This window comes from Triticum aestivum, chromosome 1A, assembly GCF_018294505.1.
Source record: "Triticum aestivum cultivar Chinese Spring chromosome 1A, IWGSC CS RefSeq v2.1, whole genome shotgun sequence".
NCBI lineage: Eukaryota > Viridiplantae > Streptophyta > Magnoliopsida > Poales > Poaceae > Triticum > Triticum aestivum.
Genome location: NC_057794.1, coordinates 441,535,264 through 441,563,251, shown reverse-complemented (window position 1 = coordinate 441,563,251; position 27,988 = coordinate 441,535,264). Strand labels below are relative to the sequence as shown.

Below are 27,988 nucleotides of genomic sequence, written 5' to 3'. Positions count from 1 at the left end.
TGCCGCTGCCGCGAGGGGACTCGTCACCTTTCACCGTGCCGGGAAAGGAGTGTAGGATTGGCCCCATCATCGGCCACGCTGGAATCTGGATCACCTTCCCTTTGCAATCTGGAGGCGGAGCCGTTCCATCGTTCGATCTCCAGTCCAAACAGATATCTGTTCCGTTCGGGTCAGAGTAGTTATCCTTCCACAAAACTGAAAACCGCTCGGGTCAGAGCTGCCTTGCTCTCGCCCGGGACACCCGCACCGGCGCACAACGCATCCCCGCCGTCCGCTGAGAATCCTGGCGCCGAACGCGACCCAAGAGCTCCCAGATCCAACGGCCCCCGCCCCCCCGCGCGCGCGCGCCTCGTCGTCGTCTGCAGCAGCCCGCGTCGCGTGCCACCCCCGAACCACATCGCGGCAAAACAGAACCGACGAGGAATCGCTCTCCTGCTCGGATTAAAGCCGGGCCCCTCTCCCAAGATCGCCCGCCCCATCAAATCCCTCTTCCCAAAGCCCCCCAGCAGAGCAGCCAGCGCCCGCCCCGAGACCCCGGCCAACCAATCCTCCCAGCCACCACGGGCGCCTCTCCGTCTTTCCCCGCCGGCAACGGCATGGACCCAAGCCGCAAGCACGGCGCCACGGGCGCCTCCTCCTCGTCGTCATCCGCCGACGGCACGCACACTAGCTGCAAGTTCGAGGTCCGCCCGCCGCCCCCTCGTGACCTAGGATCGCTTTTGCATGTTCGGTCTGGATACGAGTTCGATCCTAACGAGTTCTATGGTCCTTCGCGCAGGAGGAGGCGAGGATGACGGGGGACGCGCTCCTCGTCCTGGACGGCCTCGTGCAGGTGTTCCCGCAGGTGAGCCCGTGACCGCAAGCACGCGATTGATCTTTTCTTTTCTGCAAGAAACCTCGTAATCGACGCCCGTTGGATTGGTTGTACTTGTAAGCCGATGATTTTTTTACAGTAAAAAAATAATACTGCTGACGAGTTCGTCGGTTTAGTTTCACACATTGCTACGCTGCTGATCGTGTGTGTTTGTGTGTGTGTATGCCTGAGTTTTTCGTGAATACATAGGGCTGCTCTGCGTTGACACACAGATGCTTAATAATTATTGCAATGCACAGCGTATGGTGTTCTTTTCTTAGTTTGCAGGACATATGTATGTGAACCACTGGCTTTGGTTGATCTGCTTTCACCTTAATTTCATGCCGTACGCATGACACGGAGAAGTGATCTGTTTTTCTCAAACACTAGAGAATTTGATTGAAGTACGCATGCATTTCAATTCTTTCTGCAATTTTGTTCTCTAGTCTTGGTGAGAGTTTTTCTGGGTCCGTGATTTTTGTAGTAAAGCCTAGGCAAAACTAATTTTCATTAACCAATTAAGAAAACCCAAGTAATGAATGGAATAGTTGTAGATCTTACCACATTTTTTCTATAGAATTGATGATACTTAAGCAAGTTTGATTTAGGACAAACCTAGAACTTCAATTATTTTGGAATGAAGGGGGTAGTATGGAACGGATGGAGTTACTGTATGAAATTGTGGATGCATTTGTTGTTAAAAAATTAATATAGACCTGGTACGCCACTTACTAACACACACTACCACATCCCCACTTTTAACTATGCAGGTTAACTTCTCAACACTGATAGAAGTTTCCATCTCATTCAATGGAGATGCTGATGCAGCAGCAGATTATGTTATCCATAATGTCCTTCCAAATAGTACCGCAGATGACAATAATGCAAGCACGAATGATGATTCAGATATTCATGGTAAGATTTCTTTCTTCCTCATTACTTCCTGTTTTCATCTCAAAACACTTCTTTGTGTTGACAAAATCCTTTCTCAGGGCAACATCAGGTATTTAGTGACACAAACACTAGTTTCACGATCCCGCCAGTGGATGATGGTACCATTCCAAAATCTGTACAGTTTGACGCTATCAATGAAAATTCTGCTGAACATGGAGAAAACTCCATGGGAGAACAATTGATGCAGTCACCTGCTGCAGCATCAACATCTGGTCAGGACGGTCTACCTGAAGAAATTGATTCTGATTCTGTGCTAGCTGGTGCGCAGAACTCAGTTGTTGATCATGAAGTAGCTCATTCTGAAAACGAGCAGAAAGAAATGAATTATCTGGACCCCGCTACTGAAGATCACCGTGATGAACAAATACACTCATCTTCTGAGGAAAACCAGGCCGAGCCAACTTCTGAAGATATTTCTACGCTGCATGGTGATGATTCACCTGATATGAACGTGCGATCAAACTATTCTGTTAGCCCTGAGTCCATTGATGATGCAATCTCTGCTGAAAACTGCAAGAAGGTAAAAGTGTTTCCTTTTCATTAAATTCATGAAACATCACTTTTACTTGTCAAAAGTACTAGTAACAACTCAAAATAATTGTGATAGTAGCTGTACAATAGTAGAATCAACATCACTTTCATATGAAAAATTGAGGATTAAAATATGCCCACCTTCCTCCTGCAAATCTCAATATTCCCTCACCAAATTACTAATCATTTTGACTAATCCGAGTGTCACATTTGGGTTACATTGTGTGCTTCTTAGGTTGGATTCATTGAAAACTTCCTAATACATTGTTCTCCGAAATTTTACATGTTTCCAATTTCTCTTAATGTATGAATGTGTGTTGCAGAATACTTTGCTGTCAAATGTGGCAGCGATAAGTGAAATGCTAGAGGAGGTTGAGGTTAGTGAGGCAGAAACAAAACATGTTGTATCCGAAGCAAGTCAAGCTGGCAATGATATTCTTGTAAAGGCGGCGAAGCTAAAAGAAATGTCTACACTTGCAGCGGAAGAGAACAACAAGGTTTTACTCAAAGAATTTACTTTTCGTACTTTATTTTCTGCCAATTGACTTGCAGCAAGACCCTTTAAGAACTTCCGTAAAAAAAGAACAAGATCCTTAATAATGGAAATTGTGTAGGTTGCAGCAGAGGTTTTTGCTGAGAAATCTATTCTAGCCTCAGAAGCGCAGGGGCTCCAGTCCTGGTTGTTTGACATTTCTGAAGAACGAAAACACTTCATATCAGTCATTGACGAGGTAAGTTATAACCTTATACTGTTGCACTCTTTTGTTGTCTATTGAAATATAAGTACGATTCGGGCTTACAGTGTAGTGTACACTAGCCAGCATCAAGTACAGGTTCAATACTCACGGCCAAATAAAGTGTGTTGCCTTTTTATAGGAAAAAGTAAATTTGTGTTACAGTTGCACTTTGCTTTGTGTTAGTTGCTCCTATGTCTGGCTGCTCTGCTGTAAATCCTTGATTCATACAGGCAGCTTACTGTATTTCTAGGACATTTAGCCTATTTTGAGTAGATGCTAGCTATGTGTCAGAAAGTTCTGTTGCTGTTTTTATTTTGCACTATATGTTGATAATACTAATTTTTATGCTGCATTGGTTATTACTATTTCAACATGAAATATAATTTAGTTTCTTACAACTTTTATCATGTACAATTGTGAAGATGCACCAAACTCTTCAAAGAAGGCTCGATTTAGCAGAAGCAGAAAGGGCAGCCGCTGAGATGGAAATGATTGAAAGGGAAAAAATGGCTCAAGAAATGCTAAAAGAACAGGAAGTCCTACTTGATGCTGCCAAGGAAGAGTCTAAGAAGCTGGAGCAACAGGCAGAGGAGAATGTAAAGGTAGCAAATGAGCTACTGTACTTGGGTGACATACCGATATTATTCCTGGCCGTGATTCTAAGAAAGGAGGGCTAACATGCAATCTCTTGATACAGCTGCGGGAGCTACTGATGGACAGGGGCCATGTTGTGGATGCATTGCAGTAAGTATTTAACTCACGAATCGTTTGAACTGACATTTGGAAAATATTTAACTCACGAGTCTACATATATGCGCCTTTATTATTTCAGTGGAGAAATGCTTGGAATCTTCGGCAACATTGTACAGCTCCAACGCAGAGTTGATATGGGAGTTCCTGCCGATGAACAACGGCAACTAGCTTCATCGATCCTGTCCAGCTCAGTCGAGTCAGCAGCTGGCGAATTCCCTGCTGAAGAACCACCGCAGCTCGCTCCAATGAGCTTTCCCAGCCCGGTCCAATCAGCACATTCTGGACTAATCTACGTTGATGAGCCACTGGAACTAGCTTCATCGAGCTTAGCGGGCTCAGTCGTATCAGCGCCTTCAAAACTACTTCCTGTTGGTGAATCGCTGGACCAAAGTTCATCGAGCTTGGTCGGCTCCGTCGTATCGGCGCCTTCCAAACTGTTCTCTGTCTGTGAGCCACTTCAGCTAGCTTCATCGAGCTTGTCTAGCTCTATCAGATCGGCCACTTCCGGGAGCAGCTGGTCTTCTGCCACGGAGTCCAATTCGGGTTTCAATGACGAGGAGGAGATCGCCGTTGCTTCTCCCCGTGACAATTTTGCTCTGGACGACACCTGGGATGTAGTTGAAGACGAGGAATGCGTGTGCTAACCTTGGGCATGATTCTCGTGATGCTCTAATCCATGCTTCATTTTTTTATCTGGCAAGAGTGATTAGCAGTTGCCTCTACGGGCCGGAACTTGTTCCAGATCCACGCATGTTTTTTTGTTGAGTTTGAGAGATTTACGCATGGTGATAACGTGCTTTCATGTTGGTAGTTTTCCTTTGTAGCCGGGACAGGCTCATATGAGGGTCATCAGAAAAGGTGACAATTTATTTAGTAGTGATATTATTTGACAGTCACTGCATGTTCTACACAACCTTCTACTTGCTATTTGGTGAAAATATTTGGTCGTCGCTGATGGCTCAGTTTTTTTTCATCGAAATTTTGTTTTTCGTTCGAGTCCAATCACTTATGCTTTAGTCATATACCTCTTACATCGTTGGGCCTGCAGCTCCATGTGCCTTGTAGCTTAAATCTCAAATTTAACACTCTCATATCTCCTTAATATCAGTTATTTGGCGTTTCTGACTCCCACTGATATGTAACTTGAAGTTTCATGCCTATATTATAGGTAAATGCTTGTAGCCGGCCGATCAGCAAAATGCTCGGCCGGCCGCACGGGCACCCTCTTTAGTGCGATTCATGCTGAATCACCCCCCGCGCTATGCCATGTGGCTGCTAGGGCCACACACGCCCCCCACATGTACATACCTTATCTACGGACGCAGCTTCGGTGCCTTAAAAGCACCTGTCTTTGGGTCACTGACGTGTGGGCCAACCACCTGTTGGGCCCACATGCCATAGACACAAAGGCAGATGCCTTAAGGCACCGAAGCATAGTCTCTTATCTACCCGCGTGCGCTCCTTCACTCGTTCCATCACTCTCTTCGTCCCTTCTTCCAAACTCCATCGAATGCCATCACTGTGGGATGCCCTGGCCACCACCACAATCTTATAGCCACGCCCATTTCCCCTTCTTCCATGCTCGTCGCCTGAGATGCCCCAACCACCACCAAAGTCTCACGGCCATGTATGTTCCCCCTTCTTCAACCTGCCACCATTTTTTTCCACGGCGAGCATCGACTGCACATCCGGCGAGGTCGATTTGCTGCAAACGGAAAAAGAAAAGCTAGTACCGGACATCGCAAATGATGCAACCAGCTGCGGTGTTGGAGCCGGCCACCGCAAATGCTGCATCCAAGAAAGGGAGAGCTGGATCTAGCTAGCAGCGAAGCTGGAACTAACCACCGCAAAATGATGCAACTAGATGTGGTGCTGGAGCCGGCCGCTGCAATTGCTACAACCAGCACATGCTTTTGATGTAACCAAGGATGGAGGGAGCTAGCGACGGCCGCGCCATGGATTCAACGATTGCGGAAATGCTTGAACCAACATTTTTTTTGCTGGAACCAGTGATGAAAGATGGAAAGGCGTTGAAAATGCGACTGACGAGAAAAAGCTGCATCCGACGTTTGCCGGAGCTGCAACCGTCACCGAAGAAAGTTGCATCCATTGTCGGAGGCAGTGCTGGGACCATGAACAGAGAAGCTGCAACCGTTCCAAAGTGGTGTTGCTACCTGCGGCGAGTTGGGGGCCCAGGCGGCGTTGACAGTGCGGTGACTTCGAGGCGAGGGGAAGGGGGGGTGGCTTTTCTGCAAATGCGACAATCGCTCATGGCCGCGCTGTCACCGACGACGAGGTGGCTGCAGGGCGTCGACGACGAGGCGACCTCGATGACGGATGTGACGCTTTCGTCCGCGCACGCTCACACAATTTGAGGGTCAGTGAGATGAAAGAGATGCTTTTATCGGGCGGCTACGAATCGTGGCATCAAAGGTTAGGATGCGACCGGCCGAAAGTTTGGGCCGGCGCGCCGGTGCCTATCAGCACCCTTATAAACAGGCACCAGCGAGTGGGAAAATATCTGGTGCACCGGAGCTTATGGTGCTACCGGTGCACATAACTCATATTGTGTTTTTAAAATGTTCAAAAAATATGAAAAAAAATTAGCACACTCACACAACATCAATGTAGGTTATCACAAAATTTCATGTCAAAATTTAAAATATAACTCAAAAAACAAAAACAACAAATTCAACACCGAATGGTACATAACATAACCTGTGCTCTAGATTTGGCACATTATCACACTGATGTCAAATTTATCATTTTTGTATCTCAAAAAATAATTTCTTCACTGAACTACTCGAACTTTTTGTTCGAAAAAGCGGAAATAGCTCAATTCTGAGAGGGTTGAGCTTCATTGGTTAGTGTGTTCCCGTCCTACAAATTGAAACTTTTCTAGCTTGATATTGCGATAATGTCAAATCATCCAACGGAGTATGGAAACTATTTCGGTGGTGGTAATGGCCTTCAGTAGTTTTCTATGGAACCATAACACTATGGTCATCTATATGATTAGACCGTGCTGCTTCACTAGACTTTTTAAATTTTTATACGGAATTTTATGACATCATATATTGATGTTGTGTTAACGTGCTAGAATTTTTTCAGATTTTTCAAAATATTCTGTAGCATCCGCTGCATCGGTAGCACTGGATACATTCCCGGCGAGTACTCAACGGGACAGACCACTCTCTGTTCGGTCTGAATCATCAACCTGCAGAACAGGCACGCGATGTGCACACCCATGATAGGCTGGAGGTTTACAAATAAAATAAGACGGCCAATAAGTTGTGCACACCGGGGCATGAACATGTACCTCGACATGGACAGTGGAGGTGTGGCGGCGGGCCAGGTGTGAGCGGCGGGAGGCCTCCGATGATGCCTGCGGTCAGGAGTTGAACAACGTTGCCGACGCCGACTCCACACTTCTATAGTCTATGGACTGTACTAGGGTAGTCACGGCGGGGCCAGCGTGGACGCAGTGGCACCCACTTGCGCTTTTCCCCCAAGGAATATGTTCTTTTTAATGAAAACCTCGATGCTAGAAGTAACACAACTCAAAATCCTGTCCACCAAAACTACCAAGCAGCGCTATGCAAGGTCAGTATTATGCCATGTCACAAGGCGTCCTTTTTTTTAGGAATTTGATTGAAAGCCTTCTGGGTCTCGTGCTACAACGTTGATCATTTGATTTGTGGATTAAATCCTATATAAAAATTTCCTAAGGATTCCCTGGTACTACACGGCATCGAAATTTTAGCATATATACTACATGAAACTCTTGAAAACAATCATTAATTTGTTCATTTGTTCTTCTGTGAAGCAATCAAACAAACCACAATCTTGTAGGATCCATATGGCAATAACATTGTAATCCTATGTTTTTTCTATTTATGTGTTTTCGGAAATCTAGGAATCAAGGAGGTCCTTTCGAAATAGGCTTTCGTACCGCTTATAAATAAAGCAACGATCTATGCAACCAACATTCAAACTTCGAAACAAGAACGATAACCGGGCAGGAACACAATCACGCCAAAAAAACAGAAGATAAATAGGAAAAAACCACCTAGTGGCTGTTGTCGGGCGGTCCTATGACGACGATAAACGACGCGCTATAGTCAGAAGCGCACTAGCATGGGGCCGAGACGATCACGGCCGTGCTGCTGAGAGAGTGGGTGCCAATACCAAAAGGAACCAGACACATATCGCAGAAAGACCCGCTCAATCACCAATTTATTATTATCGTCCAATGTCCATAAGGTCCACGACATCACCGCAAAGATATCAAAATGACCCTCATTAGTTCATTGTTTAGCATGAAGGAGTAAGTAGAAAAAAGTTATCCATTGTTGATAGGCAAGAGGAGAATTATTCGTACCCGCAAAAAGAGAGGATAATTATTCGAAGCCAAATTCACTAGTCTGGACGGCATGAGAGCTGATTGAGCTGACAGTGCAAAGGCCTACTCCTCAGACGCATGTCAATTATGTCAAATATTCTTAACTTTCGTCAAATTCAGTCATTTAACGAAATGATGTCAACTTTATCGAAAATGTGCGGCTAGTTGCACCGTCCTGCTCATGCGTCATATCGGATACACCCATAGTGAAAATGGGTCCAAGTAGTCTGCCTAGTCAACTGTTTTGTCATCGTGACGTATGAGTCACCGTGGCAGGTTGGGGCAAATAATAAGAAGAGGCCGAGCTGCTGGGCCATGGATATGCTGCTGGGCCATGGACTTGAGTCGGGTGCGGCGACAGTCGTGGGCTCTCTAGGCTCGGGCGAGGCCCAGCCAGAAGCCCAAGCCTCACTTGATCCAAAATCTACGTACGTGCATGTATCAACGGTGCCCGACGTTCCCGTGATAGCGTCTAGGGTTTCTGCTCCGGGCTTTCCGACTTTGGGCACAGGACGGGCGAGGAGGATCTCCTGCGCCAACAACATGGCGGGATGTGGGCCACCACCCATCAAGCGAGGGCCGCCGCCCGCCGTTGGCGCCGCTGTTGCCGGCGGTGCCGCCCGTGGCGCCTCGTCTGCCGTTGGGGTTGGCGGTGCCGGACGTGGCGGTCTACCTCCACAACGGTCGCTGGCCGCAGGCTAGAGCCGAGGCCGGCCGGGGTGCTCAACCAACCGTGCGGCAAGGCCCGTTGGCTGATGCCTCGAGCTTCCAGGCGTCGGCGCATGCAGCTCGACCAAGCGCGCGCAAGCCGGAGGAACTGGCACAGCCGCCGGTGGCCAAGGCGCCGACCCTTGGAAGGGGTCGCGGTGCTCCCAATGGATGGGAGGGTCAAGGTCGTGGTGGATACAGCAGAGATGGTCTCAGGTTCAATCGTTACGGGTAATGGGGAGATGACGGGTATGATGCATGTGGTGAGGGGCTGCATCATGGATCATCCTCTGGTGGCGGCCGTGGGTACAACTGGTACAATGGTGACGGTCCAGGACATTTTCAGGACCCATCCGGTAACTTTGTTGAAGGCATTGCCGGCCCCAATGATCGTTCCGGGGAGGATATTGGCGGGGCGGGAGAGGGAGATGCCCACCTCCACCGCGACAGTCTCCGCCACCACCACCGCCCGCTGAGGACACGGCTCCGAGGGAGGAGTTCGAGCAATCTGCAGACATGGCAGGTGAAGAAAATATGCCCTAGAGGCAATAATAAAGTTGTTATTTATATTTCCTTATATCATGATAAATGTTTATTATTCATGCTAGAATTGTATTAACCGGAAACTTAGTACATGTGTGAATACATAGACAAACCGAGTGTCACTAGTTTGCCTCTACTTGACTAGTTCGTTGAATCAATGATGGTTATGTTTCCTAACCATAGACATGAGTTGTCATTTGATTAACGGGATCATGTCATTATAAAATGATGTGATTGACTTGACCCATCCGTTAGCTTAGCACGATGATCGTTTAGTTTGTTGCTTTTGCTTTCTCCATAACTATACATGTTCCTATGACTATGAGATCATGCAACTCCCGAATACCGGAGGAATACTTTGTGTGCTACCAAACGTCACAACGTAACTGGGTGATTATAAAGATGCTCTACAGGTGTCTCCGATGGTGTTTGTTGAGTTGGCATGGCTCGAGATTAGGATTTGTCACTCCGATTGTCGGAGAGGTATCTCTGGGCCCTCTCGGTAATGCACATCACTATAAGCCTTGCAAGTAATGTGATTAATGAGTTAGTTACGGGATGTTGCATTACAGAACGAGTAAAGAGACTTGCTAGTAACGAGATTGAACTAGGTATTGAGGTACCAACGATCGAATCTCGGGCAAGTAATATACCGATGACAAATGGAACAAAGTATACCTTTATGCGGTTTGACCGATAAAGATCTTCATAGAATATGCAGAGCATCCAAGTTCCGCTATTGGTTATTGACTGGAGATGAGTCTCGGTCATGTCTACATAGTTCTTGAATCCATAGGGTCCGCACGCTTAACATTCGGTGATGATCAGTATTATGAGTTCATGTGTTTTGATGTACCGAAGGTAGTTCGGAGTCCCGGATGAGATCGGAGACATGACGAGGAGTCTCGAAATGGTCGAGACATAAGGATCGATATATTGGATAACTATATTCGGACATCGGAAAGGTTCCGAGTGATTCAGGTATTTTTCGGAGTACCGGAGAGTTACGAGAATTCGCCGGGGGGTATATGGGCCTTATTGGGCTTTAGGGGAAAGAGAGAGGGGAGGCTGCGCGCCCCCCAAGGCCTAGTCTGAATTGGACTAGGGGGAGGGGCGGCGCCCCTTCCTTCCTTCTCTTCTCTTTTCCCTTTCCTTCTCTCCTACTCCTACTACATGGAAGGGGGGAATCCTACTCCCGGTGGGAGTAGGACTCCCCAGGGCGCGCCATAGTAGAGGGCTGGCCCTCCCCCTCCTCCACTCCTTTATATACGGGGGAGGGGGCACCCCATGGACACACAAGTTGATCATTGATCCCTTAGCCGTGTGCGGTGCCCCCCTCCACCATAATCCACCTCGGTCATATCGTAGCGGTACTTAGGCGAAGCCCTGTTCCGGTAGCATCATCACGCCGTCATGCTGACGAAGCTCTCCCTCGACACTCAACTGGATCGAGATTTCGTGGGACGTCACCGAGCTGAACATGTGCAAATCACGAAGGTGTCGTACTTTCGGTACTAGGATCGGTCGGATGATGAAGACGTACGACTACATCAACCGCGTTATCATAACGCTTCCACTTACGGTCTACGAGGGTATGTGGACAACACTCTTCCCCTCTCGTTGCTATGCATCACCATGATAGATCTTGAGTGTGCGTAGGAAATTTTTGAAATTACTGCGTTCCCCAACAGTGGCATCCGAGGCAGGTTTATGCGTAGATGTTATATGCACGAGTAGAACACAAAGGAGTTGTGGGTGTGGGTATATACATATTGATTGCCGTCACTAGTTGATTCTTGATTCATCAGCATTGTTGGATGAAGCGGCCCAGACAGACATTACGCGTACGCTTACGCGAGACTGGTTCTACCGACGTGCTTCGCACACAGGTGGCTAGTGGGTGTCTGTTTCTCCAGCTTTAGTTGAATCGGATTCAATGAACAGGGTTCTTTTTGAAGATCAAAAAGCAATCACTATACCGCGTTGTGGTTTTTGATGCGTAGGTAAGAACGGTTCTTGCTCAGCCTGTAACAGCCACGTAAAACTTGCAACAACAAAGTAGATGACGTCTAACTTCTTTTCGCAGGGCATGTTGTGATGTGATATGGTCAAGACATGATGCTAAATTTTATTGTATGAGATGATCATGTTTTGTAACACAGTTATCGGGAACTGGCATGAGCCATATGATTGTCGCTTTATTATATGAAATTCAATCGCCATGTAATTGCTTTACTTTATCACTAAGCGGTAGCGATAGTCGTGGAGGCAATAGTTGGCGTGACGACAACGATGCTTCGATGGAGATCAATGTGTCAAGCCAGTGACGATGATGATCATGACGGTGCTTTGGAGATGGAGATCAAAGGCACAAGATGATGATGGCCATATCATATCACTTATATTGATTGCATGTGATGTTTATCCTTTATGCATCTTATTTTGCTTAGTTCGACGGTAGCATTATAAGATGATCTCTCACTAAATTTCAAGGTATAAGTGTTCTCCCAGAGTATGCATAGTTACTACAGTTCGTCGTGCCGAGACACCACGTGATGATCGGGTGTGATAAGCTCTATGTTCACATACAACGGGTGCAAGCCAGTTTTTCACACGCAGAATACTCGGGTTAAACTTGACGAGCCTAGCATATGCAGATATGGCCTCGGAACACTGGAGACCGAAAGGTCGAGCGTGAATCATATAGTAGATATGATCAACATAGTGATGTTCACCATTGAAAACTACTCCATCTCACGTGATGATCGGACATGGTTTAGTTTATATGGGTCACGTGATCACTTAGATGACTGGAGAGATATCTATCTAAGTGGGAGTTCTTAAGTAATTTGATTAATTGAACTTTAATTTATCATGAACTTAGTACCTGATAGTATTTTGCATGTCTAAGTTGTTGTAGATAGATGGCCCATGCTGTTGTTCCGTTGAATTTTAATGTATTCCTAGAGAAAGCTAAGTTGAAAGATGATGGTAGCAATTACACGGACTGGGTCCGTAACTTGAGGATTATCCTCATTGCTGCACAGAAGAATTACGTCTTGGAATCACTGCTAGGTGATAAACCCACTGCAGGAGCAACACCGGATGTTATGAACACCTGGCAGAGCAAATCTGATGACTACTCGATAGTTCAGTGTGCCATGCTTTACGGCTTAGAACCGGGACTTCAATGACATTTTGAACGTCATGGAGCATATGAGATGTTCCAGGAGTTGAAGTTAATATTTCAAGCAAATGCCCAGATTGAGAGATATGAAGTCTCCAATAAGTTCTATAGCTGCAAGATGGAGGAGAATAGTTCTGTCAGTGAACATATACTCAAAATGTCTGGGTACCACAACCACTTGACTCAACTGGGAGTTAATCTTGCTGATGATAGTGTCATTGAAAGAGTTCTTCAATCACTGCCACCAAGCTACAAGAGCTTCGTGATGAACTATAATATGCAAGGGATGGATAGGACGATTCCCGAGCTCTTCGCAATGCTAAAGGCTGCGGAGGTAGAAATCAAAAAGGAGAATCAAGTGTTGATGGTCAACAAGACCACCAGTTTCAAGAAAAAAGGTAAAGGGAAGAAGGGGAACTTCGAGAAGAACAGCAAGCCAGTTGCTGCTCAAGTGAAGAAACCCAAGTCTAGACCTAAGCCTGAGACTGAGTGCTTCTGCTGCAAAGGAACTAGTCATTGGAAGCGGAACTGCCCCAAGTATTTGGCGGAGAAGAAGGATGGCAAAGTGAAAGGTATATTTGATATACATGTTATTGATGTGTACCTTACTAATGCTCGCAGTAGTGCCTGAGTATTTGATACTGGTTCAGTTGCTAACATTTGCAACTCGAAACAGGGGCTACGGATTAAGAGAAAATTGGCTAAGGACGAGGTGACGATGCGCGTGGCAAATGGTTCCAAAGTCGATGTGATCGCCGTCGGCATGCTACCTCTACATCTACCTTCGAGATTAGTTTTAGACCTGAATAATTGTTATCTGGTTCCAGCGTTGAGCATGAACATTATATCTGGATCTTGTTTGATGCGAAACGGTTATTCATTTAAATCAGAGAATAATGGTTGTTCTATTTATATGAATAATATCTTTTATGGTCATTCACCCTTGATGAGTGGTCTATGTTTACTAAATCTTGATAGTAGTGATACACATGTTCATAGTATTGAAGCCAAAATATGCAGAGTTAATAATGATAGCGCAACTTATTTGTGGCACTGTTGTTTAGGTCATATTGGTGTAAAGCGCATGAAGAAACTCCATTCTGATGGATTTTTGAAATCACTTCATTATGAATCACTTGGTACTTGCGAACCATGCCTCATGGGCAAGATGACTAAAACTCCATTCTCCGGAACAATGGAGCGAGCAACAGAGTTATTGGAAATCATACATACTCATGTGTGTGGTCCAATGAACATTGAAGCTCGTGGCGGATATCGTTATTTTCTCACCTTCGCAGATGATTTGAGCAGATATGGGTATGTCTACTTAATGAAACATAAGTCTGAAACATTTGAAAAGTTCAAAGAATTTCAGAGTGAAGTGGAAAATCATCGTAACAAGAAAATCAAGTTTCTACGATCTGATCGTGGAGGCGAATATTTGAGTTATGAGTTTGGACTTCATTTGAAACAATGCGGAATAGTTTCGCAACTCATGGCACCTGGAACACCACAGCTTAATGGTGTGTCCGAACGTCGTAATCGTACTTTACTAGATATGATGCGATCTATGATGTCTCTCACAGTTTTACCGCTATCGTTTTGGGGTTACGCTTTAGAGACAACTACATTCACGTTAAATAGGTCACCATCTAAATCCGTTGAGACGACACCTTATGAACTGTGGTTTGGCAAGAAACCCAAGTTGTCGTTTCTTAAAGTTTGGGGCTGCGATGCTTATGTGAAAAAAATTCAACCTGATAAGCTTGAACCCAAATCAGAGAAATGTGTCTTCATAGGATAGCCAAAGGAGACTGTTGGATACACCTTCTATCACAGATACGAAGGCAAGCTATTCATTGCTAAGAATGGATCCTTTCTAGAGAAGGAGTTTCTCTCGAAAGAAGTGAGTGGGAGGAAAGTAGAACTTGATGAGGTAATTGTACCTTCTCCCTTATTGGAAAGTAGTTCATCACTGAAATCAGTTCCAGTGATTCCTACACCAGTAAGTGAGGAAGCTAACGATGATGATCATGAAACTTCTGATCAAGTTACTACCGAACCTCGCAGGTCAACCAGAGTAAGATCCGCACCAGAGTGGTACGGTAATCCTGTTCTGGAAGTCATGTTACTTGACCATGACGAGCCTACGAACTATGAGGAAGCGATGATGAGCCCAGATTCCGCAAAATGGCTTGAAGCCATGAAATCTGAGATGGGATCCATGTATGAGAACAAAGTGTGGACTTTGGTTGACTTGCCCAATGATCGGCAAGCCATAGAGAATAAATGGATCTTCAAGAAGAAGACTTACGCTGACGGTAATGTTACTGTCTACAAAGCTCGACTTGTTGCGAAAGGTTTTCGACAAGTTCAAGGAGTTGACTACAATGAGACTTTCTCACCCATAGCGATGCTTAAGTCCGTCCGAATCATGTTAGCAATTGCCGCATTTTATGATTATGTAATTTGGCAAATGGATGTCAAAACCGCATTCCTTAATGAATATCTTAAGAAGAGTTGTATATGATGCAACCAGAAGGTTTTGTTGATCCAAAAGGTGCTAACAAAGTGTGCAAGCTCCAGCGATCCATTTATGGACTGGTTCAAGCCTCTCGGAGTTGGAATATACGCTTTGATAGTGTGATCAAAGCATATGGTTTTATACAGACTTTTGGAGAAGCCTGTATTTACAAGAAAATGAGTGGGAGCTCTGTAGCATTTCTGATATTATATGTAGATGACATATTATTGATCGGAAATGATACTGAATTTCTGAATAGCATAAAAGGATACTTGAATAAGAATTTTTCAATGAAAGACCTCGAAGAAGCTGCTTATATATTGGGCATCAAGATCTATAGAGATAGATAAAGACGCTTGATTGGAATTTTACAAAGCACATACCTTGGTAAAGTTTTGAAAAGGTTCAAAATGGATCAGGCAAAGAAAGGGTTCTTGCCTGTGTTACAAGGTGTGAAGTTGAGTTAGACTCAATGCCCGACCACTGCAGAAGATGGAGAGAAAGTGAAAGGCGTTCCCTATGCTTCAGCCATAGGCTATTGTTGGGGAACGTAGTTATTTCAAAAAAATTCCTACGCACACGCAAGATCATGTGATGCATAGCAACGAGAGGGGGAGTATGATCTACATACCTAGTAGATCGACAACGAAAGCGTTTGGTTGATGTAGTCGTACGTCTTCACGATCCGACCGATCAAGCACCGAAACTACGGCACCTCCGAGTTATAGCACACGTTCAGCTCGATGACGATCCCCGGACTCCGATCCAGCAAAGTGTCGGGGAAGAGTTCCGTCAGCATGACGGCATGGTGACGATCTTGACGTACTACTGCTGCAGGGCTTCGCCTAAGCACCGCTACAATATTATCGAGGACTATGGTGGCTGGGGCGCCGCACACGGCTAAGGAATAGATCACGTGGATCAACTTGTGTGTCTCTAGGGTGCCTCTGCCTCAGTATATAAAGGACCAAAGGGGGGAGGCTGGCCGGCCACATAGGGCGCGCCAGGAGAGTCTTACTCCCTCTGGGAGTAGGATTCCCCCCAATCCTAGTTGGAATAGGACTTGTGGAGGGGGGAAAAGATAGAGAGGGGCCGGCCCCCTCTCCTTGTCCAATTTGGACCAAGGGAGGGGAGGGGCGCGCGGCCCATGTAGGGCTGCCTCTTCTCTTTTCCACTAAGGCCCATCATGGCCCATTTAGCTCCCGCGGGGTTCCGGTAACCTCCCGGTACTCCGGTAAAATCCCGATTTCACCCGGAACACTTCCGGTATCCAAACATAGGCTTCCAATATATCAATCTTTATGTCTCGACCATTTCGAGACTCCTCGTCATGTTCGTGATCACATCCGGGACTCTGAACAACCTTCGGTACATCAAAATGCATAAACTCATAATATAACAGTCATCGTAACCTTAAGCGTGCGGACCCTACGGGTTCGAGAACAATGCAGACATGACCGAGACATGTCTCCGGTCAATAACCAATAGCGGGACCTGGATGCCCATATTGGCTCCTACATATTCTACGAAGATCTTTATCGGTCAGACCGCATAACAACATACGTTGTTCCCTTTGTCATCGGTATGTTACTTGCCCGAGATTCGATCGTCGGTATTCCAATACCTAGTTCAATCTCGTTACCGGCAAGTCTCTTTACTCGTTCTGTAATACATCATCCCGCAACTAACTCATTTAGTTGCAATGCTTGCAAGGCTTAAGTGATGTGCATTACCGAGAGGGCCCAGAGATACCTCTCCGACAATCAGAGTGACAAAACCTAATCTCGAAATACGCCAACCCAACATGTACCTTTGGAGACACCTGTAGTACTCCTTTATAATCACCTAGTTACGTTGTGACGTTTGGTAGTACCCAAAGTGTTCCTCCGGTAAACGGGAGTTTCATAATCTCATAGTTATAGGAACATGTATAAGTCATGAAGAAAGCAATAGCAACATACTAAACGATCGGGTGCTAAGCTAATGGAATGGGTCATGTCAATCAGATCATTCTCTCAATGATGTGATCCCGTTAATCAAATAACAACTCATTGTTCATGGTTAGGAAACATAACCATCTTTGATTAACGAGCTAGTCAAGTAGAGGCATACTAGTGACACTTTGTTTGTCTATGTATTCACACATGTATTATGTTTCCGGTTAATACAATTCTAGCATGAATAATAAACATTTATCATGATTATAAGGAAATAAATAATAACTTTATTATTGCCACTAGGGCATATTTCCTTCAGCTATATCATGTATGCAATGTTGTGTACCAGACCTGATGTGTGCCTTGCTATAAGTTTAGCAAGGAGGTACCAAAGTAATCCAAGAGTGGATCACTGGACAGCGGTCAAGAACATCCTGAAATACCTGAAAGGACTAACGATATGTTTCTTGTATATGGAGGTGACAAAGAGCTCGTCGTAAACGGTTACATCGATGCAAGCTTTGACACTGATCCGGATGAACCTGAGTCATAGACCGGATACGTGTTTTTATTAAATGGTGGAGCTGTCAGTTGGTGCAGTTCCAAGCAGAGCGTCGCGGAGGGATCTACGTGTGAAGCGAAATACATATGGATCTGAATGTTGCAGACCCGTTGACTAAGCCTCTCTCATGAGCAAAACATGATCAGCACCAAGACTCCATGGGTGTTAGAATCACTATAATGTAATCTAGATTATTGACTCTAGTGCAAGTGGGAGACTGAAGGAAATATGCCCTAGAGGCAATAATAAAGTTGTTATTTATATTTCCTTATATCATGATAAATGTTTATTATTCATGCTAGAATTATATTAACCAGAAACTTAGTACATGTGTGAATACATAGACAAACAGAGTGTCACTAGTTTGCCTCTACTTGACTAGTTCGTTGAATCAATGATGGTTATGTTTCCAAACCATAGGCATGAGTTGTCATTTGATTAACGGGATCACATCATTAGAGAATGATGTGATTGACTTGACCCATCCGTTAGCTTAGCACTGAGATCATGCAACTCCCGAATACCGGAGGAACACTTTGTGTGCTACCAAACGTCACAACGTAACTAGGTGATTATAAAGGTGCTCTATAGGTGTCTCCGATGGTGTTTGTTGAGTTGGCATGGATCGAGATTAGGATTTGTCACTCCGATTGTCGGAGAGGTATCTCTGGGCCCTCTCGGTAATGCACATCACTATAAGCCTTGCAAGCAATGTGACTAATGAGTTAGTTACGAGATGTTGCATTACAAAACGAGTAAAGAGACTTGCCGGTAACGAGATTGAGCTAGGTATTGAGGTACCGACGATCGAATCTCAGGTAAGTAACATACCAATGACAAAGGGAACAAAGTATACTGTTATGCGGTTTGACCGATAAAGATCTTCGTAGAATATGTAGGAGCCAATATGAGCATCCAGGTTACGCTATTGGTTATTCACCGGAGATGAGTCTCGGTCATGTCTACATAGTTCTCGAACCCGTAGGGTCCGCACGCTTAACGTTCGGTGACGATCGGTATTATGAGTTTATGTGTTTTGATGTACCGAAGGTAGTTCAGAGTACCGGATGAGATCGGGGACATGATGAGAAGTCTCGAAATGGTCGAGACGTAAAGATCGATATATTGGACGACTATATTCGGACATCGGAAAGGTTCCGAGTGATTCAGGTATTTTTCGGAGTACCGGAGAGTTACGGGAATTCGCCGGGGAGTATATGGGCCTTATTGGGCTTTAGGGGAAAGAGAGAGGGGAGGCTGCGCGCCTCCCAAGGCCTAGTCCAAATTGGACTAGGGGAGGGGCGGCGCCCCCTCCTTCCTTCTCTTCTCTTTTCCCTTTTCTTCACTCCTACTCCTACTACATGGAAGGGGGGGATACTACTGCCGGTGGGAGTAGGACTCCCCAGGGCGCGCCATAGTAGAGGGCCGGCCCTCCCCTCCTCCACTCCTTTATATACGGGGGAGGGGGCACCCCATGGACACACAAGTTGATCATTGATCCCTTAGCCGTGTGCGGTACCCCCTCCACCATAATCCACCTCGGTCATATCGTAGCGGTGCTTAGGCGAAGCCCTGTTCCGGTAGCATCATCATCACCGTCATCACGCCGTCGTGCTGACGAAGCTCTCCCTCGACACTCAGCTGGATGGAGAGTTCGTGGGACGTCACCGAGCTGAACGTGTGCAGATTGCGGAGGTGCCGTACTTTCGGTACTAGGATCGGTCGGATCGTGAAGACGTACGACTACATCAACCGCGTTGTCATAACGCTTCCGCTTACGGTCTACGAGGGTACGTGTACAACACTATTCCCCTCTCGTTGCTATGCATCACCATGATAGATCTTGCGTGTGCGTAGGATTTTTTTTTGAAATTACCGCGTTCCCCAATAGCAGGGGTCTCCCCCATGTTGCCCGCGGTTGCGGTTGACGCGGTCCGGGCTCTGGCAGCAGTGACCGAGTGATATGTCTCCAACGTATCTATAATTTTTTATTGCTCCATGCTATTATATTATCTGTTTTGGATGTTTATGGGCTTTATTAGACACTTTTATATTATTTTTGGGACTAACCTATTAACCCAGAGCCTAGTGCCAGTTTCTGTTTTTACCTTGTTTTAGGGTTTCGAAGAAATGGAAAATCAAACGGAGTCCAATTGACCTGAAACTTCACGGAACTCATTTTTGGAAGGAAAGAAGCCCAGAAGACTTGAAGTGCATGTAAGGGAAGCTTCGAGGAGGCCAAGAGGTAGGGGGGCGCGCCCTCCACCCTCGCGGGCCCCTCGTGGCCCCCCTGACATACTTCTTCCGCCTATATATCTCCATATACCCTAAAACGATCGGGGAGCACAATAAATCGGGAGTTCCGCCGCCAGAAGCCTCCGTAGCCACCGAAAACCAATCTAGACCCGTCCCGCCACCCTGCCGGAGGTGGAATCCCTCTCCGGTGGCCATCTTCATCATCCCGGTGCTCTCCGTGACGAGGAGGGAGTAGTTCTCCCTCGGGGCTGAGGGTATGTACCAGTAGCTATGTGTTTGATCTCTCTCTCTCTCTCATGTTCTTGAGGTGGTATGATCTTGATGTATCGCGAGCTTTGCTATTATAGTTGGATCTTATGATGTTTTCTCCCCCCCCCCTCTACTCTCTTGTAATGGATTGAGTTTCCCCTTTGAAGTTATCTTATCGGATTGAGTCTTTAAAGATTTGAGAACACTTGATGTATGTCTTGCCGTGCGTATCTGTGGTGACAATGGGATATCACGTGATTCACTTGATGTATGTTTTGGTGATCAACTTGCGGGTTCCGCCCATGAACCTATGCATAGGGGTTGGCACACGTTTTCGTCGTGATTCTCCGGTAGGAACTTTGGGGCACTCTTTGAGGTTCTATATGTTGGTTGAATAGATGAATCTGAGATTGTGTGATGCATATCGTATAATCATACCCACGGATACTTGAGGTGACATTGGAGTATCTAGGTGACATTAGGGTTTTGGTTGATTTGTGTCTTAAGGTGTTATTCTAGTACGAACTCTAGGGTTGTTTGTGACACTTATAGGAATAGCCCAACGGATTGATTGGAAAGAATAACTTTGAGGTGGTTTCGTACCCTACCACAATCTCTTCATTCGTTCTCCGCTATTAGTGACTTTGGAGTGACTCTTTGTTACATGTTGAGGGATAGTTATGTGATCCAATTATGTTATTATTGTTGAGGGAACTTACACTAGCGAAAGTATGAACCCTAGGCCTTGTTTACTATCATTGCAATACCGTTTATGCTCACTTTTATCACTTGCTACCTTGTTGTTTTTATAATTTCAGATTACAAATACATTTATCTACTATCCATATACCACTTGTATCACCATCTCTTCGCCGAACTAGTGCACCTATACAATTTACCATTGTATTGGGTGTGTTGGGGACACAAGAGACTCTTTGTTATTTGGTTGCAGGGTTGCTTGAGAGAGACCATCTTCATCCTACGCCTCCTATGGATTGATAAACCTTAGGTCATCCACTTGAGGGAAATTTGCTACTGTCCTACAAACCTCTGCACTTGGAGGCCCAACAGCGTCTACAAGAAGAAGGTTGTGTAGTAGACATCAAGCTCTTTTCTGGCGCCGTTGCCGGGGAGGTGAGTGCTTGAAGGTATATCTTTAGATCTTGCAATCGAGTCTTTTAGTTTCTTGTTTTATCACTAGTTTAGTTTATAAAAGAAAATTACAAAAAATGGAATTAAGGTTACCTCATATGCTTCATCTTTTTAATATCTATCATGAAAATAAGGATTTCGATAATTGTGCTCAAGTGCTAGAAGAAGAATGCATTAGAATGTTTGGCACTAAATATTTGAATGATGAGCATGATTGCAATGTTGTTAGTATGAATTCCTTAAATATCCATGATGCTAATGATATGCAAATCCACAAGCTTGGGGAATCTATGTTTGATGAAGATGATATTTTTTGTCCCCCAAGTTTTGATGAGCAAATTTATTATGATGAAAGCATGCCTCCTATCTATGATGATTATTGTGATGACACGTATGCTTTAAAGAATAATGATAACCATGAAACTTGTCATCTTGATCTTAATTTTCAATCACATGATAGTTATTTTGTTGAGTTTGCTCCCACTACTATTCTTGAGAAGAAATTTGCTTATGTGGAGAGTAATAAAAATTCTATGCTTGTAGATCATGAAAAGAATGCTTTAGGTGCTGGTTATATTGTTGAATTCATTCATGATGCTACTGAAAATTATTATAAGGGAGGAACTTATGCTTGTAGGAATTGCAATAATATCAAGTTTCCTCTCTATGTGCTTAAAGTTTTGAAGTTATGCTTGTTTTGCCCTCCTATGCTAGTTGATTATTGTTCCCACAGGTTGTTTGCTCACAAAATACCTATGCATAGGAAGTGGGTTAGACTTAAATGTGCTAGTCATATTCTTCATGATGCTCTCTTTATGTTCAATTCTTATCTTTTATGTGAGCATCATTGAAATCATCATGCCTAGCTAGGGGCGTTAAACAATAGCGTTTGTTGGGAGGCAACCCAACTTTATTTTTGTTACTTAATTTTTGCTCCTATTTAGTAATAAATAATTTATCTAGCCTCTGTTATGATTGAGTTTTTATGTTTTAATTAGTGTTTGTGCCAAGTAGAACCGTTGGGAAGACTTGGGGAAAGTCTTGTTGATCATGCTGTCAAAATCAGAAACTTTAGCGCTCACGAGAATTGCTGCCATTTTTTTATAGGAGAGTGCTATTTAGTTAATTCTTTTTTAATATTATTAATAGATAAATTATTCAGGTCCAGCAAGTTATTTTAGAATTTTTAGGGTTCCAGAAGTTTGCGTTAGTTACAGATTACTACAGACTGTTCTGTTTTTGACAGATTCTGTTTTTCGTGTGTTGTTTGCTTATTTTGATGAATCTATGGCTAGTAAAATAGTTTATAAAGCATAGAGAAGTTGGAATACAGTAGGTTTAACACCAATATAAATTAAGAATGATTTCATTACAGTACCTTGAAGTGGTGATTTATTTTCTTATACTAACGGAGCTCACAAGTTTTCTACTTTAAGTTTTGTGTTGTGAAGTTTTCGAGTTTTGGGTAAACATTCGATGGACTATGGAATAAGGAGTGGCAAGAGCCTAAGCTTAGGGATGCCCAATGCACCCCAAGGTAATATTCAAGGACAACGAAAAGCCTAAGCTTGGGGATGCCCCGGAAGGCATCCCCTCTTTCGTCTACTTCCATCGGTAACTTTACTTGGAGCTATATTTTTATTTACCACATGATATGTGTTTTGCTTGGAGCGTCAATTTATTTGGTTAGGATTTACTTGCTTTTATTTAGAACATTGTTTTTCATCTTTTATTTCAATAAAAGTGGCATTGATAGCCTTTACTATGCCTATTTTACAAGTCTTCATGTTGCTGTTTGAAAACAGAAAGTTTACCGCTGTTGCAATAATTACCTAGAAAATTCAGAATGTGATAAAATGTTGAAACCTTTTGCATATTAAGGTCTGATTAATTTAATACAGTGGGAGTTTTCTTTCATATTTTTTGGAGCTAGGGAAGTATGTATGTTGCTGCATTCTTTACAGACTGTCCTGTTTAGGCAGATTGCTGTTATGTTTGCATTGTTTGCATATGTTTGCTTCTTTAATGATTCTATTTGAGGATAGGACTATTAAATATGCATAGGCATTTAGTATGCAATGTTGAATAATAATTTTAGTGATTTGCTACAGTAGAGTATGGTAAGGTTTTAGCAATGGTTCATACTAACTTATCTCACGAGTCCTTGTTGACTTTGTGTGGATGAAGTTTTTGAGATTTAGGGAGAACGTGATATGAAAGGAATTAAGGAGACACAAAAGCTCAAGCTTGGGGATGCCCAAGGCACCCCAATATAATAATTCAAGAAGTCTCAAGCGTCTAAGCTTGGATATGCCCCGGTTGGCATCTCACCTTTCTTCTTCAACAACTATCTGTTAGTATCGGTTGATCCTAAGTTTTTGCTTCTTCACATGATGTTTGCTATTCTTAGATGTCATTTTATTTTGCTTAGCTTGCTGTTTGAATAAAGTACCAAGATCTGAAATTCTTAAATGTTAGAGAGTCTTCACATAGTTGCATAATTATTCGACTACTCATTGATCTTCACTTATATCTTTCAGAGTAGTTTGTCGTTGATCTAGTGCTTCACTTATATATTTTTAGAGCACGGTGGTGGTTTTATATTATAGAAATAATTGATCTCTCATGCTTCACTTATATTATTTTGAGAGTCCTTTAGAACAGCATGGTAGTTTGCTTTGGTTATGAATTTAGTCCTAATATGATGGGCATCCAAGAGGGATATAATAAAAAACTTTCATATAGAGTGCATTGAATACTATGAGAAGTTTGATACTTGATAATTGTTTTGAGATATGGAGATGGTGATATTAGAGTCATGCTAGTTGAGTAGTTGTGAATTTGAGAAATACTTGTGTTGAAGTTTGTGATTCCCGTAGCATGCACGTATGGTGAACCGTTATGTGATGAAGTCGGAGCATGATTTATTTATTTATTGTCTTCCTTATGAGTGGCGGTCAGGGACAAGCGATGGTCTTTTCCTACCAGTCTATCCCCCTAGGAGCATGCGCGTAGTACTTTGTTTCGATAACTAATAGATTTTTGCAATAAGTATGTGAGTTCTTTATGACTAATGTTGAGTCCATGGATTATACGCACTCTCACCCTTCCACCATTGCTAGCCTCTCTAGTACCGCGCAACTTTCACCGGTACCTTAAACCCACCATATACCTTCCTCAAAACAGACACCATACCTACCTATTATGGCATTCCCATAGCCATTCCGAGATATATTGCCATGCAACTTTCCACCATTCTGTTTATTATGACATGCCTCATCATTGTCATATTGCTTTGCATGATCATGTAGTCGACATCGTATTTGTGGCAAAGCCACCGTTCATAATTATTTCTTACATGTCACTCATGAGTCATTGCACATCCCGGTACACCGCCGGAGGCATTCATATAGAGTCATATTTTGTTCTAAGAATCGAGTTGTAATTCTTGAGTTGTAAGTAAATAAAAGTGTGATGATCATCATTATTAGAGCATTGTTCCAAGTGAGGAAAGGATGATGGAGACCATGATTCCCCCACAAGTCGGGATGAGACTCCGGACGAAAAATTAAAAAAGGGAAAAAAAGAGGCCATAAAAAGGCCCAAATAAAAGAAAATAAAAAAATAAAAAAAATGAGAGAAAAAGAGAGAAGGGGCAATGCGACTATCCTTTTACCACACTTGTGCTTCAAAGTAGCACCATGATCTTCATGATAGAGAGTCTCATATGTTGTCACTTTCATATACTAGTGGGAATATTTCATTATAGAACTTGGCTTGTATATTCCAATGACGGGCTTCCTCAAAATGCCCTAGGTCTTCGTGAGCAAGCGAGTTGGATGCACACCCACTTAGTTTCTTTTTGAGCTTTCATACATTTATAGCTCTAGTGCATCCGTTGCATGACAATCCCTACTCACTCATATTGATATCTATTAATGGGCATCTCCATAGCCCGTTGATACGCCTAGTTGATGTGAGACAATCTTCTCCTTTTTGTCTTCTCCACAACCACCATTCTATTCCATCTATAGTGCTATGTCCATGGCTCACGCTCATGTATTGCGTGAAGATTGAAAAAGTTTGAGAACATCAAAAGTATGAAACAATTACTTGGCTTGTCATCGGGGTTGTGCATGATTTAAATATTTTGTGTGGTGAAGATAGAGCATAGCCAGACTATATTATTTTGTAGGGATAGCTTTCTTTGGCCATGTTATTTTGAGAAGACATGATTACTTGGTTAGTATGCTTGAAGTATTATTATTTCTATGTCAATATTAAACTTTTGTCTTGATTCTTATGGATCTGAATATTCTTGCCACAATAAAGAGAATTACATGGATAAATATGTTAGGTAGCATTCCACATCAAAAATTATGTTTTTATCATTTACCTACTCGAGGACGAGCAGGAATTAAGCTTGGGGATGCTGATACGTCTCCAACGTATCTATAATTTTTGATTGTTCCATGCTATTATATTATCTGTTTTGGATGTTTATGGGCTTTATTAGACACTTTTATATTATTTTTTGGACTACCCTATTAACCCAGAGCCCAGTGCCACTTTTTGTTTTTACCTTGTTTTAGGATTTCGAAGAAAAGGAAAATCAAACGGAGTCCAATTGACCTGAAACTTCACGGAACTCATTTTTGAAAGGAAAGAAGCCCAGAAGACTTGAAGTGCACGTAAGGGAAGCTTCGAGGAGGCCACGAGGTAGTGGGGCGCGCCCACCCCCTAGGGCGCGCCCTCCACCCTCGTGGGCTCCTCGTGGCCCCCCTGACGTACTTCTTCCGCCTATATATCTCCATATACCCTAAAACGATCGGGGAGCACAATAGATCAGGAGTTCCGCCGCCAGAAGCCTCCGTAGCCACCGAAAACCAATCTAGACCCGTCCTGCCACCCTGCCGGAGGGGGAATCCCACTCCGGTGGCCATCTTCATCATCCTGGTGCTCTCCATGACGAGGAGGGAGTAGTTCTCCCTCGGGGCTGAGGGTATGTACCAGTAGCTATGTGTTTGATCTTTCTCTCTCTCATGTTCTTGAGGTGGTATGATCTTGATGTATCGCGAGCTTTGCTATTATAGTTGGATCTTATGATGTTTTCTCCCCCCCCCCTCTACTCTCTTGTAATGGATTGAGTTTCCCCTTTGAAGTTATCTTATCGGATTGAGTCTTTAAAGATTTGAGAACACTTGATGTATGTCTTGTCGTGCGTATCTGTGGTGACAATGGGATATCACGTGATTCACTTGATGTATGTTTTGGTGATCAACTTGCGGGTTCCGCCCATGAACCTATGCATAGGGGTTGGCACACGTTTTCGTCATGATTCTCCGGTAGGAACTTTGGGGCACTCTGTGAGGTTCTATGTGTTGGTTGAATAGATGAATCTGAGATTGTGTGATGCATATCGTATAATCATACCCACGGATACTTGAGGTGACATTGGAGTATCTAGGTGACATTAGGGTTTTGGTTGATTTGTGTCTTAAGGTGTTATTCTAGTATGAACTCTAGGGTTGTTTGTGACACTTATAGGAATAGCCCAACGGATTGATTGGAAAGAATAACTTTGATGTGGTTTCGTACCCTACCATAATCTCTTTGTTCGTTCTCTGCTATTAGTGACTTTGGAGTGACTCTTTGTTGCATGTTGAGGGATAGTTATGTGATCCAATTATGTTATTATTGTTGAGGGAACTTACACTAGCAAAAGTATGAACCCTAGGCCTTGTTTATTATCATTGCAATACCGTTTATGCTCACTTTTATCACTTGCTACCTTGCTGTTTTTATAATTTCAGATTTCAAATACCTTTATATACTATCCACATACCACTTGTATCACCATCTCTTCGCCAAACTAGTGCACCTATACAATTTACCATTGTATTGGGTGTGTTGGGGACACAAGAGACTCTTTGTTATTTGGTTGCAGGTTTGCTTGAGAGAGACCATCTTCATCCTACGCCTCCTACGGATTGATAAACCTTAGGTCATCCACTTGAGGGAAATTTGCTACTGTCCTACAAACCTCTGCACTTGGAGGCCCAACAACGTCTACAAGAAGAAGGTTGTGTAGTAGACATCAAGCTCTTTTCTGGCGCCGTTGCCGGGGAGGTGAGTGCTTGAAGGTATATCTTTAGATCTTGCAATCGAGTCTTTTAGTTTCTTGTTTTATCACTAGTTTAGTTTATAAAAGAAAATTACAAAAATGGAATTAAGGTTACCTCATATGCTTCATCTTTTTAATATCTATCATGAAAATAAGGATTCCGACAATTGTGCTCAAGTGCTAGAAAAAGAATGCATTAGAATGTTTGGCACTAAATATTTGAATGATGAGCATGATTGCAAGGTTGTTAGTATGAATTCCTTAAATATCCATGATGCTAATGATATGCAAAGCCACAAGCTTGGGGAAGCTATGTTTGATGAAGATGATATTTTTTGTCCCCCAAGTTTTGATGAGCAAATTTATTATGATGAAAGCATGCCTCCTATCTATGATGATTATTGTGATGACACGTATGCTTTAAAGAATAATGATAACCATGAAACTTGTCATCTTGATCTTAATTTTCAATCACATGATAGTTATTTTGTTGAGTTTGCTCCCACTACTATTCAT

The 27,988-nt window shown here is 43.7% G+C and overlaps 1 protein-coding gene across 1 annotated transcript; it reads left to right on the top strand.

Moving 5' to 3' along the window:
* Nucleotides 1-259: 259 nt before the first annotated feature.
* Nucleotides 260-4,724, top strand: LOC123054703 (uncharacterized). Its single transcript, XM_044478537.1, has 9 exons — nt 260-683; nt 779-844; nt 1,624-1,768; nt 1,846-2,327; nt 2,662-2,835; nt 2,953-3,069; nt 3,498-3,677; nt 3,773-3,819; nt 3,908-4,724. Exons 1-9 carry the CDS (start codon nt 597-599, stop codon nt 4,470-4,472), a joined length of 1,863 nt encoding a protein of 620 aa, XP_044334472.1. The 5' UTR covers nt 260-596; the 3' UTR covers nt 4,473-4,724.
* Nucleotides 4,725-27,988: the final 23,264 nt, after the last annotated feature.

What these genes read in the sequence shown, in the direction of transcription:
- LOC123054703 (XM_044478537.1), top strand. Translation starts at nt 597, where the DNA reads ATGGACCCAAGCCGCAAGCACGGCGCCACGGGCGCCTCCTCCTCGTCG. An exon ending in ACACTAGCTGCAAGTTCGAG is followed by an intron (nt 684 to 778) that starts GTCCGCCCGCCG and finishes TCCTTCGCGCAG; the next exon opens with GAGGAGGCGAGGATGACGGG. An exon ending in CATGTTGTGGATGCATTGCA is followed by an intron (nt 3,820 to 3,907) that starts GTAAGTATTTAA and finishes TTATTATTTCAG; the next exon opens with TGGAGAAATGCTTGGAATCT.